This window comes from Brachyistius frenatus, unplaced genomic scaffold (assembly GCF_029030835.1).
Source record: "Brachyistius frenatus isolate BFR_SWC_R1_liver_20210118 unplaced genomic scaffold, ASM2903083v1 Contig_41, whole genome shotgun sequence".
Lineage (NCBI taxonomy): Eukaryota > Metazoa > Chordata > Actinopteri > Embiotocidae > Brachyistius > Brachyistius frenatus.
In genome coordinates this window covers 1,056,270-1,074,118 of record NW_027210640.1, presented here as the reverse complement: position 1 = coordinate 1,074,118, position 17,849 = coordinate 1,056,270, and the positions used below count along the sequence as shown (strand labels likewise).

Below are 17,849 nucleotides of genomic sequence, written 5' to 3'. Positions count from 1 at the left end.
TGTGGCTGACATTTTTTGGGGGTCACATTGGACCACCCAGGGGACTAAATGTACTAAAGCGAAATTGTAATTCACAAGCTTTTAAGTAAACTATAAGCTTCATCACTGACCTGCAAGCATTGTGACAACAGTATCATTTTACTTTGTCTTTTACACAGTCCACAGTTATGATGATTTTTCCTGTTCAGTAATTTAGGATTCCTGACCTTCATTAACTTGGAATGTAATGTCGCTGGGGGAAACATAGATGTTAAAAGGTTTTTTTTTGTGTGTCTGTTATGTGTTTATCTGCTATATTTCAGAACCCATTATACAGCTGATGGTCAAAGAAAGGATATCACACTCTTGGAGCCCTTGTCCAAATTTCTCTAAATTTTCAGCCATGCCACTTGTGTGGTTCCAAGGGATAGAAATTATAGACTGTAAACAAGACTTGGATGGATTAAGAAGCAATTTTGTAATAACACTGATGGTGTCTGCTGTCTTTGCTAATCCCCTGACTTTTCCTTTTGGCAGCACATGTTGGCTTTTTAGTGACACACCTTAAAAACAATTGCTTGTCAATGGATTTCAATATTGATTAATCACCAATACACTGAATTTCTGTATCGCTCCACCAGCAGGACAAAGTTTGCAGTTAACAAAATATTTTAATATGTACAGTCTTTACAGAAATTCCTAGTCCTTATAGGATAAATTGTATTGACTAATTTCCTTTTCTCTTTGGCCACTCTGAGGTTTATATTTTTGGTTCGGAGTAAAATACTAACAATCAGTGTATGGATTGCTGTGAAATTTGTCACACACATTCATGTTCCCATTAAAAAGAAATTAACTATTGTTGTTTTAACATCTAACTCCACCATCAGGTACTTTTTATTGTCTTAATACAACAAAATACAGAATTTGTCACCAAATACCTGCTGTACTTTGTGTTTGGTGTTGATGTTTGCATGCTAGCATTGTAATCTTAGATGTTTTATCATTTAGCTCGCTCAGTATAGCATCAAAGACCCTGTATACTCTTAATCTTGTTTTCTGAATTTCTTGTGAAAACTTTGCCTCTCTGATTACAAACTGTTAACTGATGTAAGAGTGAGCATAAAGGGTGAAAGCATCTTGTTCAAGAACTCTTCATAAAAATGTGTGTCTTTGGAGATGATGATTTATCCAGGTCATGGTCAATCTAAATATTATTCAAAGAAAACTGGACTTGCTTGAAACTCTTTCTCCAAAAGGCTTCTTCACTTCTAACCCAGTTCTAACACAGACCTCATACATAAACATTGTTCTGCCCCCAGCCCAATTTTCCAGATGCTTGTTGGGGTAACATAAAACTGGGTGACAACAACATTCTGGTTGGGGAAAAAAAGGCTCAAGGAACCACCAGAGTATTTTGTGTGAGGCCGCAGTTTGAAGCTTGTGTCTCTGACTTGTGTTTGTGCCACAAAGATGTGAATAATGAATCTGAAAGCATGCAAAAGCTGGTAACAAGGAAATAGGCTTTAAATTTAATTCACTGTGGAGCCTCACTGTAGAGTGCAGATTGTTCCAATGTCTTATGAGCTGTGCTCATAAACACATTGCCAAAACTTTATTAAAGCCATTTAGTAATGAATCGACTTTGTTGTGTGAAGACCATGATTCATCTCAGTTGGAGAATTTCACCAATCCTGTCAAGAAATAGGAGCCACTTTGATCACAACTCAAATTATATTGCATGTTGTTACTTCTTAAATCTTAAGTTTTAAAAAGTTATGTTTTTTTTGTTTGACCAGAAACAACAAAATGTTTTTTTTTTCACAGTTGTTGAAAGAAGTCACAGATGATGCAGACAAACATTAATGTCTGTTTATGACAGAAGATTAAACCAAATCTATGATGAATTGCATGAGGAATTTAATGGGACTATTTTTACCGGAGACACAAGACATACAGGTCATTTCATTTTTAAAAACACAACTATCCTGTTTTTTTTTGTTTTTTTTGGATCAAGTAACAGATGGCAATATAGAGGACACACTCCAATTAGGATGTAAACAAAGTATCAGCAGCATATACCTCCTGAGGAATGTTTTAACAGTCTTATTACAATTCTCAGAGAGCTTTTTATATGTGCAAAGATGTAGACAAGTCTATGAGCCAGCCTTCAAGCAGGTACCAATAAAGCCCACTTTAGAGGCCCAATCTACCATTTAAAGAGTTTCAAGTTTAAAATCGACATGACAAAATCAGCTCGTTTCTCTTCTTGTTGATGATACTTCAAAATACTCAGTAGGCTTGAATCACTGAGAAGGTTAGCAGACTTCACAAACTTTGGGCTGACTTTTAGGCATCACAAAGTTGGTTAACTTTTGACAAAGCTACATCCCCATCACAGCAGATTCAGCTGAATCATAATCTCCATAGGCTCCCAAAATCAAAACAGTGCCATATTCAGAATAAACTGACGAGAAGCAATGCGTACCAAATATAATCAATTTGCTTTTCCTGTTAATTATACGTTGTATTAAAAGAGATATACTTTAGAGAATAAACAGTGACACGTGATAGCATGCAATTACAATACATATATGCTATAATGTAGTTGATCAACCAGCTAAAAATTTGCTTTGTCAGGCTCATCTGTGATTAACGGAGTTTGGAATTAGCAAAAACCAAGTAACCAAAAGAGAGACTTGCCAAATTTAATTTAGAGCTTTGTGCATATGAATCAGTTTATATTTGGATCTTCAGACCCTGTTTAAGGCAATGCAACTTTGAAGATAAATGAGCTGGTGCACTGTTTCCAAGTGGATAATTTAATTAGATCCAGGCATGAGCTAGTGGAGACGTAAATAAAACTGGAAAGGACATCTGGAATAGCAGTTTCAGATCAACTGCATTTAACTGTGTAATATGATATATACAGTAAAGTAATAGCCAGCATGGGAGTCTGTGATCCCTTTCACACTGATCCCTTTCCAAAACAGTGAGTGAACAGTGAGTAGGCTAATAAAGTTCAACAATGATTGCCTCTTGCTGAGTGTTCTTTGCACCTTCCAGTGGCTGGAAAGTGAATTTACTGTAAACTGTCTCCACAGCAGAAAAAAGTCACAGCAAACAGCTGCATATGTTTCTGACAAATAGTCTTTGAGTTTTAATCTCTCACCTGAGGCAATAAACCAACAGAGATAAAGCATGCGCCTTTGAACTGCGTCTTCGGTGTCTTAAATAACGTGTGCTTCTTAACATACCTTGAATAGGTAGCACTTTAGTAGTGCTTAAAATGGCACTTACTTATAGCACTTTGTAGTTTGGCTTTCTTGAAGAAAATTGTACTTTCTTGATTCTTGTTGTTCTGGGTCTGTACCCTCATGGTTGAATGCACTTATTGTCAGTCGCTTTGGATAAAAGCATCAGCTAAATGAAATGTAATGTAATGTAATGAGAGCTGAAGTTTGTTTCAAAAGCCCAGAGAAAGTACTCATACTGGGTATTGTAATGTTTAATAGGAGACATATTAATGGGCTAAAAGGAAATGTAAAAGAAAAACATCAGTATTTTGAACAAAAACACAATACCCTACTTCAATGCTAATATGACCGTAATACTCAAATTAAACCTTTATATCCGGAGAATTACATTTTAGGGAAAATGCTTTAAAGATTGAATGATAGGAACCAAAGGAGCTTTAAAATCAACAACATTTCTACCATTGCCATGGCCTTAACATTTGAATATATATGCAAAAACTCAGGGTATAGGGGCATCTGTTCGCACAGTAGGGTCATGTGTTTTAAAGTAGATGAGGTGACTGCAAGTGTAGTACAAGAAAAGATAAGGTGAGGAGTAAAAGATCAAAGTTCTCTGGTTGAGTTGAATTTCAGAGCTTTGAGGTAACATGTTGTGAGCCATCACCTGTTGAGATAACACTGTAATAATTTAAATTATTATTGTTAAATGAAGTTATTGTTATTGTTATTGTTAAATACATTGAATTGGAGTATTAATTCTGGCAGTGTCTGAGGCAGATGGCATCATCAAAAGATCAGGCTTTAGATGGTGTGTATGTGTGAATGTGTGTGTGAGCCTGTGTTTATGTCACAGCCACAGACATGATGATGAGAGCATGTCTGGGGGCCCTGCATCCGTCAACATTTTCCATCTGCCAGTCTGACTCTGGCTGCCTTAAATTAACCCCTGACAAAAACCACAATTGGCTTTACTGGGAAAGCAATCAGGCATGCTGCAAATATTGCTGAAAATGCTTATTATTGTTTTACTACAGTAAGTTGATGCATGAAAATTCTGGAAACGCAGACAAGATATACTGTAATTCACAGTATATGATGATTTAAACGTTTAAGCACCATATAGCAACCCCTGTCCATGCAGCACCTTAAGATCATCAAATAAACATTGAAAAATATGAAAATACATTAGCTTTTATCATTCATTCAAGTGTATAATACAGAGAAGAGAGAGAATTTTGCCTCTTCACTTCTTTTTCGAAACGCAGCTTTTGCTTTTGTCCAAATCGCTGGATTAACACAGGCATTTAAAATAGTGTCTCTCAGATTTTATGGTTTAAAACATTCCACAGTTCGTTGGAGCTTTCTTTGGAGTGAAGCTGCTTTTAATGAAGAAAATACTTCAGATGATAAAAACCAGGTAGCCTATAATGCGGTCTACTGCTCCAAACCGCCGTCCAGATGGTGGCGATAATTCACCACTAACCTGGTTTTCCCACCCGCTAATGGGGAGAAGACCAAAAGTAGTAGGAACACAAGTTTGTAGAAACAATGTTTCCGGTCGACGTTATTTTGCGGAAGGACTGGAGGAATTCGGTTGGTGCGCGCTAAAACAATCATACGTTTTGTACTTTTCCTGCTTTATCGTGGAAGGTTCAATGGCTGCACCGGGTAAATATTTGAATTTAATCCTGTAACTCTTATAAATTCGCATGTTCTGTATCTTTCAATGTGTAAACTACACACACACACACACACACACACACACACATACAACTAGGGACAGTAACGTAATGGTTACGAAAAGTGGTGCTAGCGTTAGCTTAACGTTAGCTCCGAAGACCAACAAACATTTAAAAAATACAAAAAAAAAAAAAAATCCGTGCTGCGAAAAGTCTTCGTTTCCGTCGGTGTCTTATGAAGCAGTACTTACAGCCGCGGTTCATTTTGTATTAAACGAGAGTCGAGCATCGTAACAAATGACGGTGAATGCAGGTATTTTCCCCGCCGGATGGTCTGTTCATCTTGTATTTGGACATGAACGCGTGATTCTTTCAAACATCGATGAACTCTTTTATTATCTCGCAGGTCCTAATAAGGACAACATCAGAGCCGGGTGCAAGAAATGTGGATATCGTAAGTGAAACTTTTAACTTACCAGTTCAATTTCAAGTTAAAGGAGGAAATGTGCGTGATGCTGTTACCCCCCCCCCCCCCCCTTTTTTTTTAATTATTATTATTAATTACTGGTTTTATAGTATCACGGTAAAAGTAAAACTCCAGTTTGGATGTTGTGCAGCTATAACGGATTGGTTTCAGAAAAACATAAAATGTTGGTCACGACTTGTAAAATGACAATTAACTGCAAACATTTGTCGCCGATTCATACAGCGGCTGCAATGTTTTTAATGTTAAAATGGAAATGATGTTTTCTAATTCAAAACTTTCAACGAAGAAATTGTCCCGCTCCGCTCACAGTAACGCATCGATGCTTTCTTGCTTTGACTTTCATACATCAGCGGGCCACTTGACGTTCGAGTGCCGGAATTTTGTCCGAGTTGACCCCCAGAAAGACATCGTCCTGGACGTGAGCAGCACCAGCACGGAGGAGAGCGAAGAAGACGACGCACCCGTAGTGCAACGCAGCGAGAAGCTGGGGCGAAGTGGCCAGCATCGTAAAGGTCAGACTTCACTTACCTTCCTTTTTGGTTTTCTTCGACTTTCAAAATGTGTCAAAGAATGACCGGAGCGTGCGATACCGCGTGCCCACGCAATTTGCGTTGCTGGTGGACATTTGTTTATAAATTCAAACTCAATCCAGAAGTTGCGTAACTTTACCAATAACAAAGTGTTTTTTTTTCTCTTCTGGCTCCTGTCAAGTGAAAGCGAGATAGAGCCTGAGTTAACTTGGAGTTATGTTCGGAGCTCCCGATCCAATAATCTTCTTGCAAAATTCAGCCAATATGTCCTCACAAAACGACATCAGAAAAAACAACCCAAGCGTTTGCGCACACAGCCCGGGCTCCGTAAAAGGGAAACAAACAAACGGATTCATAGAGCCCGACACGCCGGGACAAACGCTGAACACCTCGAAATAATCACGTTGTCGGGAGAAGAGACGGCTAAGGAACAGCCAAAAAGGAAAATGTCAGAAGCTGCGTTAACACCATTGAGGTTTCCCCACTGGTTGACGGACGCACAAGAGTTGAAAAGCATGAAGACGGAAGCAAAGGTCGCCGTGTCTGCTCGACAGGTGGGTGACGTCAGATCCTGTTTATCGACGTGAACTCGGCGTGCAGACGCCGCGCACCCCCCTAAACACAGCAGAGTGAGACGTGCGACATGAGACAAGAAATTTCCCCTCAGGGATTAATAAAGTGTATAAAAAAATTTTAAAAAAAAATGCTGATGACAGTCTGATTGACATTTTTTTTTTTAGCGAGTGCATCCATAAAAATGTTGAGTTAAATACTCGGTGCTGGTGTTCACGTTCATATTCAGCCCGAGTGTATTTGCAGAGTTAGTTGTTGTTTCGTTTACACGCGGCGATTCAGAGCTAGCCGCCAGCTTCTAACAAGCCTGCGAGAGATTGTTGCTGTTAATTCGGATGACTTGTTTTCTGATCATTGCTCAGTGGCCGTCGCAGTGACTTATCATTTTCATACCTTGTGCGGTGTGCACGCCCTCGTACACTACGGTAGCAGGAGAGTGATGAGTGTCGTTGTCTGGAGCTGGCGTGCTGCCTCTGAGAAACGGTCTCGTCCTCCCTGCGTCGTTAGCTGCGCTGTGACAACTGGGAGTGGCAGCTTGCTGACGCACAACGTAGGTAATGCTAGTTATATTGGTCGCTTTGTCATTGTTCGCTCTGCGTCGTGATATTTGTTCCCAGAAGGGGTTTTTATAGCCAAGAGGACCTAAAAACACAACTTTTGCTGGCACAGTGGGATCGTTTAGGACGACGCCTAATTTGAAATGCTTTGCCAGGGAACGTTGTCTTCCTTTGTTGGCTTTGCTTCCGACCTACATTTGTCTCTTCGGTCACGGTGGCTTTGTAAAAACAATCGAAACGACCAACTGTTGCTAGTTTTGACTGTCCACTTATTATGTTCTATATCCGGCCATCATTTATTCCCGCTTTATCCTAAGCAGGAGTCTGTTCCAGCTGACTCTGGGCAAAGGCAAAGTACACCCTGAACAAGGACGCCAGTCCATCACCAGGCCGGCACAGAAAGACAGACCAATTACGCTCAGATTCACTTCTGTCGGCATTTTAGAATCGCTAATTAATCTAACAGTCACGTTAGGGAGGTTGGAGGAAGCCAGAGTACACAGAGGAAAAAAAAAAAAAAAAAAACCCACAGGCACAGGGATAAACATGCGAACTCCAGACGGAAAGGCGACAGCAGGAATCACTGCACCAGTTCGAATATCAACAATCTTTCTCCATGTTCATTGACTTCACCTTTAAATACAACGTTTTGGGGATTTTTGTCATTGTACACGTGAACAGCAGCAATCATAGTGGCACTAGTGCTGTAAACAGTTACAATGGTAAAACATAGCTGTATTAGTCATTGTTTTTGGGATATTACAGGTGCCGTGCTACTTATGATATGGGCAGCTCTTTTTCCAGTTGAAAAGAATGCTCTCAATTTTCACTATACATTTGTGTCTGCTAGGTTCCCATGATGATGACAATGATGACAGAAAAAAAAGACACAAAAGGAAGAAAAGCAAAGACGGAAAGTCCAAAAAACGGTACGTTTTCAGAGATTACATTTTTTTTATACATTAACACGGAAAAGGTCGTCTTTTACCTGCCCTACTGTTTTTCTGGTGTCGCACTAAACCGGAAAATCCCTCTTTTTTTACTTGATTAGTCATTTCTAAACAGAAATTTCAAATATGCCTCACATTTCTGTTATGTGATTGGATACATTAAAACGGAAAATTAGGTGTTACGGAGTGAAATCAGACGCACACTCTGAGGCAATGGTTATTTTACTCGTAGTACTCGTCTAATATTGAAGACATTGCTTTGGATTGATCCCAGCTGCATTTTCTCCTTTACCTAGATCGGATTCATCATCGAGTGATGAGGAGTCCTCAAAAAAGAAGAAGAAGCGCAGCAGTTCATCCTCATCATCTGACGAAGAGGAAAGGAAGAAGAAGAAAAAACTAAAAAGCCACAGCAAGAAAAGCAAAAAGAACAAAAGAGAGCACGGGAAGCATCACAAGAAGAGACAGAAGAAAAGGAAACACGAATCATCTTCCTCTACCAGTTCCAGTGACTCCTCAGAAAGTGACTGAGCCAACAAACGGAGCAGCTTCTGGATGACTTAACATATTTCTGTAGTTCATGAAACGTTGTATAGATAAGGCACCTCATCTTGTTCCATACAAGTATCAATTCCTAGGCGAAAGAGGATAATGATTATTAATTAGAGTACACCGTTGACAACAGAGACTTATGACGACACCATGTGGCACCATTATGCAAATTAGAAACCTGGTAAGACTGTCTATTTTCTAGTAATGTGATTATCAAAGCCACTTGTTAAAAACCAACTGGACTTTTAAAGACTTGATACCAAAACATTTATTGATGTCAATTTTAAGAACTCTCAACTTGGCCACTTGCTTTGTTATTTCTTGTTCACCATTTATATTCTGTTGAACTAAAATATATATATTTGTAAAAAAAAAAAAACTGTCAATCTGTTTAGACTTTGAAATAATTCCTATTTACATCAATACAAGTTGCAACGTGACTGAAAATATTGATGGCGATTGTAAAGAGAAACCTTTTGACAACCTGCTCTACATAGTAATGGAGCAGATACAGGACGGTCTTGTTTTAGGTAGAGGGCAGCAAAACACCTAAAATGTCTGAGAACCTGACCGAATGGGTTGAAGGATAATCCCCGGAAAAATCTTTTTATCGTCGTTTGCAAGCAGATGTGTTGCTCCAGCACGTAAGAACCGAACCTGTCCCCTGCACGTCTCCTCCAATATACATGTTCCTGTATGAAATGGTCAATATTTACCTGCAAATCATAGGTGCAAGAAAAGTAAAAGAAAACATGAATACGCACAAAGAAAACTAGAAAGAAACAGCAGATGGCAAAAACAATAAATAATATGAACCATGATATGAAAGTAAGGCTTTAAGGCTGAAGATAGCAAACAAAAAAAATACATCATGAAACAGACCCATTATATTTGAAATACTCATACTTTCCACACCTTTTCTGTATAGCGTTACTCCACCTGGTGGTCATTGTGTGAACGTTCAGAAACTCAACTGAATCGACGCAAGTCACTGCCATAGTCCTCCAGATAAGGTGCAAATGGAAGTAGGCCAGCAGACTAAGACTTACGGGAGTGTTACAAAACTTCCGGAATCTTGTTTGATTTACCAAATAATCATGAATAGATACACTTTGCTTGGCTCCTTTATGGAAGAGGCACCTGTGACAAACATCAATCTCACTTTGCTGCAGTAAACGGTTGCAGGCAATCGGATAAACACACAGACTCTTTTTATATCGAGTCCTCACACGGAGATCCAATTCATGTATTCGGTAAAGCCTTTTGAAGCCACACAAACAAACGTTCTTGTTGCAAGATGCAGGATAGAAACACCGAAAAAAAAGCTTCATGCCGTTTTCCGAGAGTTTCAGCGGCAAGAGTCCCTCAGGTTGAAGAGGTGACGCCGGGACTAAATCACCTCCTCCCTTCGCAGTCATAGTTCTACCTCCATGCTGTCAAGAAGACATGAAACAGTAAAAACATCCACAGAGCCTAAAATAAAGAAAAACAAAAACAAAGATCTTTGGAACCTTTCTGCTTTTTAATCTTAGCTGTGTGACAGGTGTTTATAAATTGGCAAGCCATTAACTTCACTTTGCCTTGGGGAAGGTTATATCTTTTTTAAAACGGCTGCAACATCCTGACAGCTACACACATGGCTGCTGATCAGAGCCCAGCATTACAGCAAGCCATATCCTGCTCTACAATCTTTGAGGTCTAGAGTAATTAAACAAATAAAATTCCTCTTAAAAAAAAAAAAGAAAACTGTTCTGATGCGACTTGACGGCTTGGTTAGGGCGGACAAGCAGGAAATAAAGTTTCTGTTAATTTGCACTTTGTGATGTTTCATACCTGTTTGATGCACTTGCAGTTTGAAACCTGTATTTGGTTTGGTTTTGGTGTTCTTTGTGTGGTACCGCTGCAGAATATTTTAACGGTAAATAGATCTTATTAGGTTGCCAAAGTAACATTTGCCTCTACCAAAGCTGAAAAAGTGCCATCTATGGAGACTCAAATGTGTTGTAAAAATCACTTTGAATGTTGCGAATATTTGCACATGACACTTAAATAAGCTTTGCAAAGTGTTGACAAAAGAAACTTAGATTAGGAAACTTCGTAATTGCCCAGATGGTATGAGGACAACTTGATACAGAGGAGCAAATGAAGTCGAAGGAGTGCTGCCATGTGCAGCCGCACTGAGCAAACCATATGCTGTTTGTATAAGACAACAACTAGGTTTTCCTGTTTGCATCAGCTCATTGGCTTTTATTGAGGCTGTTGGAAAGCAGAAAACAAATGAGACTCCACTGAGCCGTTTAAATGAAAATGAGATGGTCAAAGTCATCTCTCTCTCTCTCTCAGAGAGTTTAGCTGCAGCAGAATAACGATTTAGCTTCCATGTAAACATCTTTGATGCATTGATCTCAAAGTGCGCAAATCCTTTTTGTAAAATGACTAACCTGAATGATTGAAATAGGGGTAAATGACCTCTCATTAACATGAGGTGTGTTTTTCAATTTGTTTATATAACTTTAGCAGTTCACTCTCTGACATTTGTGGGCAGCCTGGTCGCCGGCACCAAAGTCTGTTTTTAACCTTTTTTGGGGGATTTGGGCACACATGCTCTTTTTTTTTTCCAGCAACGCCCTTCTTCACATTTGCACAGTTACATTCATCCAACCTGGGAGCGGCCCAGTACAACCACAGTCTACTACTGAAGGCAGTGCACAGCTCCACTGGAGAAACTGTTAAATGCTTGGCTCAAAGGCACCTCAGTGGAATGGCTGTTGAAGGAGGATAGCATAACTCTCTCTGCTTTACCATTCGGCCTGGGAACCTGCAACCTTCTGGTCCTCAGTTTCTTAACTTAGGATAACCACCACTACACAGCAAAGCATAATATCTTCCCAGAAATAAAATGAAAATCCCTTATGCTGCACTTTGGAGGGAACAACCCAAGCTGAGAGATGGCGCCGGTTTTGCGTCTGTAACCACTGTTGAAATATTATTTCAGAGGCAAGCCGTCCCCGCATCTTGGAGCACGGTGAGCGAGCACTTGAAAAACGCATTAGGGCCAAGGGGCAAGTCGGAGGCTATACATTTGCTACCAATTTAGTTCCTGCATCTTAGATTTCGTTCCTCTCTTCCTCTCTTGGCCCCGAAACCAGGCCTAATGTAGTAAATGACCTCTAGGATAAATAGACAGCAGGCTATATGACCCCAGCCATCAAAAACGGAGGCTGTAATAAATACTACATAGCTTTACAGGAAGCATGTTCGACATTCTCCCAAAACCTGCAGGGAAAGAAAACGAGGGGGCGAATGGGGTAAGTCTCTGTTCACCGCTCTCTCTTTGGTCAAAACCTTTTTTTCCTCAGGTCTGTTATTACCGGCCTAGTTCCTGGGTTCTCATTCAGAGTAAAGCTTGTTCATATAAACCTTGAGGTTTTGAAGCATTGCTGGACTGACTGGGTGGCTTTCACCGGGGAATTAGCACTGGGTCGCATTGGATCACGATCTGTAGGCTCTCCATAGCTAACCTGCATTGGACCGGGCTGCTGGTGGAGTTGGTGGTGGTGAGGACAAATTTCCTGGCTCTGGAATATGGGTCAGACAGAACCCAGGATGTGTAGGCCCTGATACTGCGAACCATGGATCCTTCTGATGCTTTTCTACCTACTGTATCACTTCCAAATCATTTCATTCCACCACCGTTTTCCAGATAGGTCTTGGTGAGATTGGTAATCTCTTCTACTGTAAGACCCACCGTTTTTTTTTTTTTTAATAGCTTGAGGGAAAACTCCAGCCACCCTGTTCGAGATAAAGTGGGCATAGATGATAGATGAATGGACTCCTTTCCATAACACGGCCGTTGTTATGAACAGTGATCACACAATGTATTGATTTAATTAATTCTGTTTACTGCACTTGGGATGAAGTTAACTAAAAGATTTTTTTTTTTAAAGCGTTTTAACTTTGACGTTACTTTTTAAACTATCCACAGGAATATGAAACAAGAATATGTCCCTGTCTGCCCCACTTGAGAAAAATAGATATCATTTACAGTGTCCCATTTGTCTTTGCTAGATCTTCACATTCATAATATTGGTACCAATACTATGTCAATTCAGCAGTCTGAGTCTCTGTCTCAGTAAGCTCCTTAACTTGGTGGAACGCAGTCTGCATACCAGACCTGTTGTCCGTGATCATTTACGGCGTTTTCAAACCTGTAAATCTGGATCAAGGTCCAAACCAAAGTTCCTGTTTTTGTTACATTGTGTGCATTTGATCTGGTTAATTGGCGTTTCACATTGCAATTTTGCAAGTGGGCTAAAGAATGTTGTAGGACATACATTCTGTTGTAGTCATCTACGTAGGCTGCATCTCCTTATACTTGACAAAGATCGGTTTGCAGACGTGTGTGCGTCTGATGTCGGCTTGTTGTCATTTCACCCAGTAGCCTTTTCTGTTTGATTGGATAAAAAAGTGAACGATTAATTTTGTTTCCCCTGTACTGTTGTTATTATGTCATTGCTATCATTGACTACCTACCACTGCCACTGACATGACACTGTTATGCTTTTATTTAAGTTGACTTTTGATTTTGTTCATCAGACCAAAAAACAAGTCTCCTCCTCTCCTCTTGTGCTAGAGCAGCTCATTTTTACTTCTCTTTCGATTCACCTTTTATCTTTTATTGTTTAAGGGGTGTCAATAGCTTACCTCAAATTCCTGTAATTGGTTAGAAAGTCTGACCCCTCCAAAAAGTCCATAGCATAGTTCCCTTCGATCCAGACTCAGACCACCTCTTGTTGGTCTGGAAAATCGGAAGGTCTGAACCAAACATTAAAACACCCTTAGTTCCCTTCCTTCTCTGTGTTTGTTAGATTTGTCTTCATTCCCCTTTCACTTTTTTTTTTTTTTTTTTTTTTTTTTTTTTACCTTTTATTGCCTTTCTTTTGCGCAAGCTACACAAACTAATTTGTGAATATCTAGTAATCTCTTAGTCAGTCAAGTTAAGTTCACCCACAAGTACTAGAAAGTAATTTTCGTGTAGCTTTTAGGGTGACGTCTATTGTCTTGTATGCTTTTGACTACTGTGTTTTTACGTCCTCCTCTGCTGCATTCAATCTGTCCTTAAAAAAAGTCCAGAAGGTGGCAGGAGTGGCACTGCTGACAACTTACCAGCAGAAAAGAAAGTGACAACAGACCGAACAGCTTCAGCACCACAGATCCTTTCCTCTCTGCTCCTCGAATGACGATAGACATTTTACATGTCCCCAACATCAGACACATGTGGGTTTTTCAAAGACCGACGACATGGTGTCATCTCTGTGTCGGGCACATCTGCTCACTCTTACTCTGGTTTTAGTGTTCTTTCCACTCCACATTTATATGGAAAGTGTTGTGTGCCTTTGTTCTGTTCTGTGGGGGGTTTCTGTCCCTTTGTTTGAAAGAGACATCAAACAGATCCAGAGGGGCACATGATGGCTTGAACATGATCGACATGGTTATTTTTTGTTCTAGTACTCTGTCACTATTCATCATAAGACTCAAAAAAGCACTCTGGCACAGATGTCATCACTTTCTTTCCTTATACACAGCTGTTGACAACTCTGCTAAAGTCTGTTCGCTGTTTATTTCAAGTGAGGTTTAAGGTATTTAGTCTTGTTTTAGTGGCAACTTAAGGGCATACGGATTTTAACAGATGCTTACAAAGAATGCTTCATTTTGAGCACATCCCATGTTTTGCGTTTTTACAAAGGTGAATTCTATTGTAATTATTTATTCAATTTGGGAATCTGAAAACAAGTTTGCTGTTTTATAACCCTTGTGTTGTCCTTGGGTCAAAATGACCCGCAGCTGTGTTCAACCAAGTTCTATTTTATTTTCATATTTCTTGGGATCATTGGTGACAAGGAGGCTGTGAGGGTTTCTTTAAAGAATGATGACCAATGATCCCAAAAAATATAAAAATATAGAAATAAAATAGAACTTGGTTGAATACAGCTGCCAGGTCATTTTGACCCAAGGACAACACGAGGGTTAAGCAAAGTCCAGTCTTACATTCTTTCCTAAAACACAGACACCCAGTTGTCACAAATGTTTTTATTGGTTTTTTTTTTTGGAGCAGTGCTCAAGAACATTTGGCAAATAAGTGCCATTCTCAAAGTCAACTTGACATCAGACAGTGTACTTTTGGAATTCTCTTATGCTTGTCTAAACCCATATTATTTGAAGGTGTAATGACTGAATGTTGGATCATAATTTTATATTGTTTTAAGTGAAAACTTTTACATATATAGTTAGAATTTTTCCAATTTTTTCCATATTTCAGGTGGGTGAGGAACCACATTTTGATGAAAGATCCATGTGAAAACCTATATGTTAAACCCCTTCTCTTCCCATTTGCTAAGGAGTGAGATATACATGTACGTGCACCATTTGTGTAACACTTGTTGTGTGAGGAGCTCTTAATTTTTTCAGCAGGTTATGTTTTTAAATGACAGAGAAATAGAGGGATGTTGATAAAGAGTAACACTTTATGTCATTGTGAAACAAGAAGAGAAGGTGATCTCTTTTTTGCCTTTTTCAATGTCTTTTACCATGACTGATAGATAACAGCAATATTCGTAAATTGAAAAAGGTATGAGGCTGATCATTTACCTCAAGGTACAAGGCCTTGTGATATCTACACCACATGGAGTACTATTTTATGGTCAGATTTTGCTGCTCTTTCATGACTGTAGCAAATTGTTTCTTCTTAAGCGCACTATCTGGCCATAAACTGTAAAAAGTTCCCAAGGCAAAATGAGCAGACTCTGTAATTGTCTAAGTGGTTGGGTGTATGGGTTTGTAAGATTGGAAAAGAGAAAAAGGATGGCAAAGGAAGTGGAAGTTAAGCTTATTAGGCAGTGGGAAAAAAGTAAATCCTGTGTGGGTTTGTTTTAGTGTGGGGTTGCTTGCTAACGCCTTATTCAAAGGATCATTTATGGAGTCAAGCCCGTGACGAGCTTAGCTTTTAATTCTGAACATCAATTAAGCTTAATATCCTGGCAATTAATTGGCAAATTGTAGACTAATCACCTTTTTTACTTTGCAATATCACAGAGAGCAGCTCTCTGTGGAATATCCTTGTGATTCACACAGATGGTTTTATCTTCAATGTCAGCAGGCTTGTTCTCTCAACAGTGGCTTGGGAAAATACTCCCTTTTAGAGAACAGCACGACTTGATTATTACCTCAATCTGGGGTTTGACGAATAAGTTTTCTTACAACCTATACCTTACTGGGGATATATGGAAAATAATCAGGGAAAACAGGGACATACAGAGTTGCTATTGCAAAGCTCCCAGAACCAGTCCACTTTGTGCTATATGTAGGCAAAGTAAAAGCTGTTAATGAAATTGTTTCACCACAAAGTCCATATAGTAGCTGCCAAGAAGTTTTTGATTGTATTACATGATCTTCACCAGCATATGAGGAGAGTTTGCACAGTTGTGAACTGTCCTACCTCAGCTAGACTAAAACCACTTCATGGTGTTGCCTGAGACTCGGGTTGTCAAGTCGCAAATGGTTCATTTGAATGTTAGACATTATTGTGTTTTTTTCTGCCACCATCTATCCCGATCATTTCTTTGTTCCAGTGATAAACTTGTATCACAAATCAGCTGTAAAACAGGTGACAAGTATGGCCAGAGGAGCTGCTGAACAGACTTTGTGTTGAGATTGTTTTGTCATCAAATAATTTCATGGTCAACAATGAACAAGAATGGCATGCATTATAAAGACGATTAACTGCAGTCTTTCTTTTCTATCTTTAAATCTGCAAAATAGGAACGGATTATTAACTGAAGCATTGATTTTACATATTGAGACAAGTCTTTAACATGTACTAGACGTTATGGTGACACATTGACATTCCAAGAGAACTTGGACTCAATATTCAATATTGTTGAAAGTTGCAGCCTGCATTACGCAGTTTGTTTTTTGTTGTAAACCTTACCTGCCAGAAAATTATCAATTTATCACAGATACTATTTTAACTTTAAATGAATGACTCTTTTACAGTCACTGTTAGTATTTATTTAAGAAATGGCAAATTTACAATTCTGCGCAAGTGTAGCTCTTTGCCTGACCCTTCTTCCTCTGTTTTTTAAGAACATTTGCACTCGCTTGATTAAAGCGTTTGATCACAGAAATAAGAAGCAGAAAGACTGAATACAGCCCAACGCTTGCTTGCAGCACTTGAGTGAGGTTTCTAATTGCCAGTGAATAGCTCTCACCCACTGGAGAGTATTGCAATTTTTCATTCATGACTTCAAACAGACCAGTTGTAAAGATTGGTAAGAAGCATAGCCACAGAGACGGTGGTAACCAGAGATGTTTTCTCTGTAATTCCCTCTTGGATTTGGGTATAACCACGCCTGCAGTGTATGGGAAAGACAGTTCACAGCACCGGTGAACAAGGGAAAAGGAAAGAGAGAGACTGAGATAATAAAGAAAGTTGGAAGGAGGAATCATGAAAGACTAGAACTAGGAAGACTGAGTGTGAGAGCACATATGGAACAACATGTGGACAATGATGACTGCAAAACAAATAAAAGTTCAAAAACATAGCTTACAATAATACAGAACTTTAGTAAGGAGTTACAATTTAAATATTTAAAATTAAACCACTTTTTATTTTATACATCATTCTGGGCTGCATTAGAAAATCAGACTAAACTACATCCAAAGTGCAAGAAAAGCAATTTTAGTAAAAAGGGTTTCGTTATTTGTAAATGCATAACAAGATATGCGTCAGTTGTTTCCACTTTGCACGGGTAAGAATGGTACAATTGGAACATTAAAATTGTAAAAGAAGTCGCTGATGTGCTGTGGCTTTGATTGGACTTGGGAGAAAACCAGACCTGTGAACCTAGAAGTGCAGTTGTAGGAGTACAATATCAGTACAGTATTATAATTTCATAAATAAAGTCTCAAGTTAAGTCAAGTTCCTTTTTCACTCTTTTTGCTTTGAATCCCCAAATATTTTAAGGTGCTATGGTTGTTTTTTGTTGTTTTTTTTATGGGAGGACAGTCTTTATTTAGGGTAGAGGGAGTGGCGTTTAATCCATATAAGATCAATCTTTTCGTCTCTGATGGGAAATGTTGAGGTACACAGCTGTGCTGATTAAAGCTTGAGGGTCGTTTCAACCTTGTGCGTAAGCTGCTAGTGTAAAGAATTTAAACATCTTTATGTTTTAGGGGTACAGGAGTTTCATTCCCAACAAGGGTTCTTTGCTCGCCTGGCCCTGCCAG

The 17,849-nt window shown here is 39.2% G+C and overlaps 1 protein-coding gene across 1 annotated transcript; it reads left to right on the top strand.

Moving 5' to 3' along the window:
- The first annotated feature begins 4,798 nt into the window (after positions 1-4,798).
- On the top strand, positions 4,799-10,377 carry srek1ip1 (SREK1-interacting protein 1). Its single transcript, XM_069702272.1, has 5 exons — positions 4,799-4,904; positions 5,322-5,369; positions 5,753-5,914; positions 7,913-7,991; positions 8,309-10,377. The coding sequence occupies exons 1-5, from the start codon at positions 4,892-4,894 to the stop codon at positions 8,541-8,543; spliced, it is 537 nt and encodes a 178-aa protein (XP_069558373.1). The 5' UTR covers positions 4,799-4,891; the 3' UTR covers positions 8,544-10,377.
- The last annotated feature ends 7,472 nt before the right edge of the window (positions 10,378-17,849 follow it).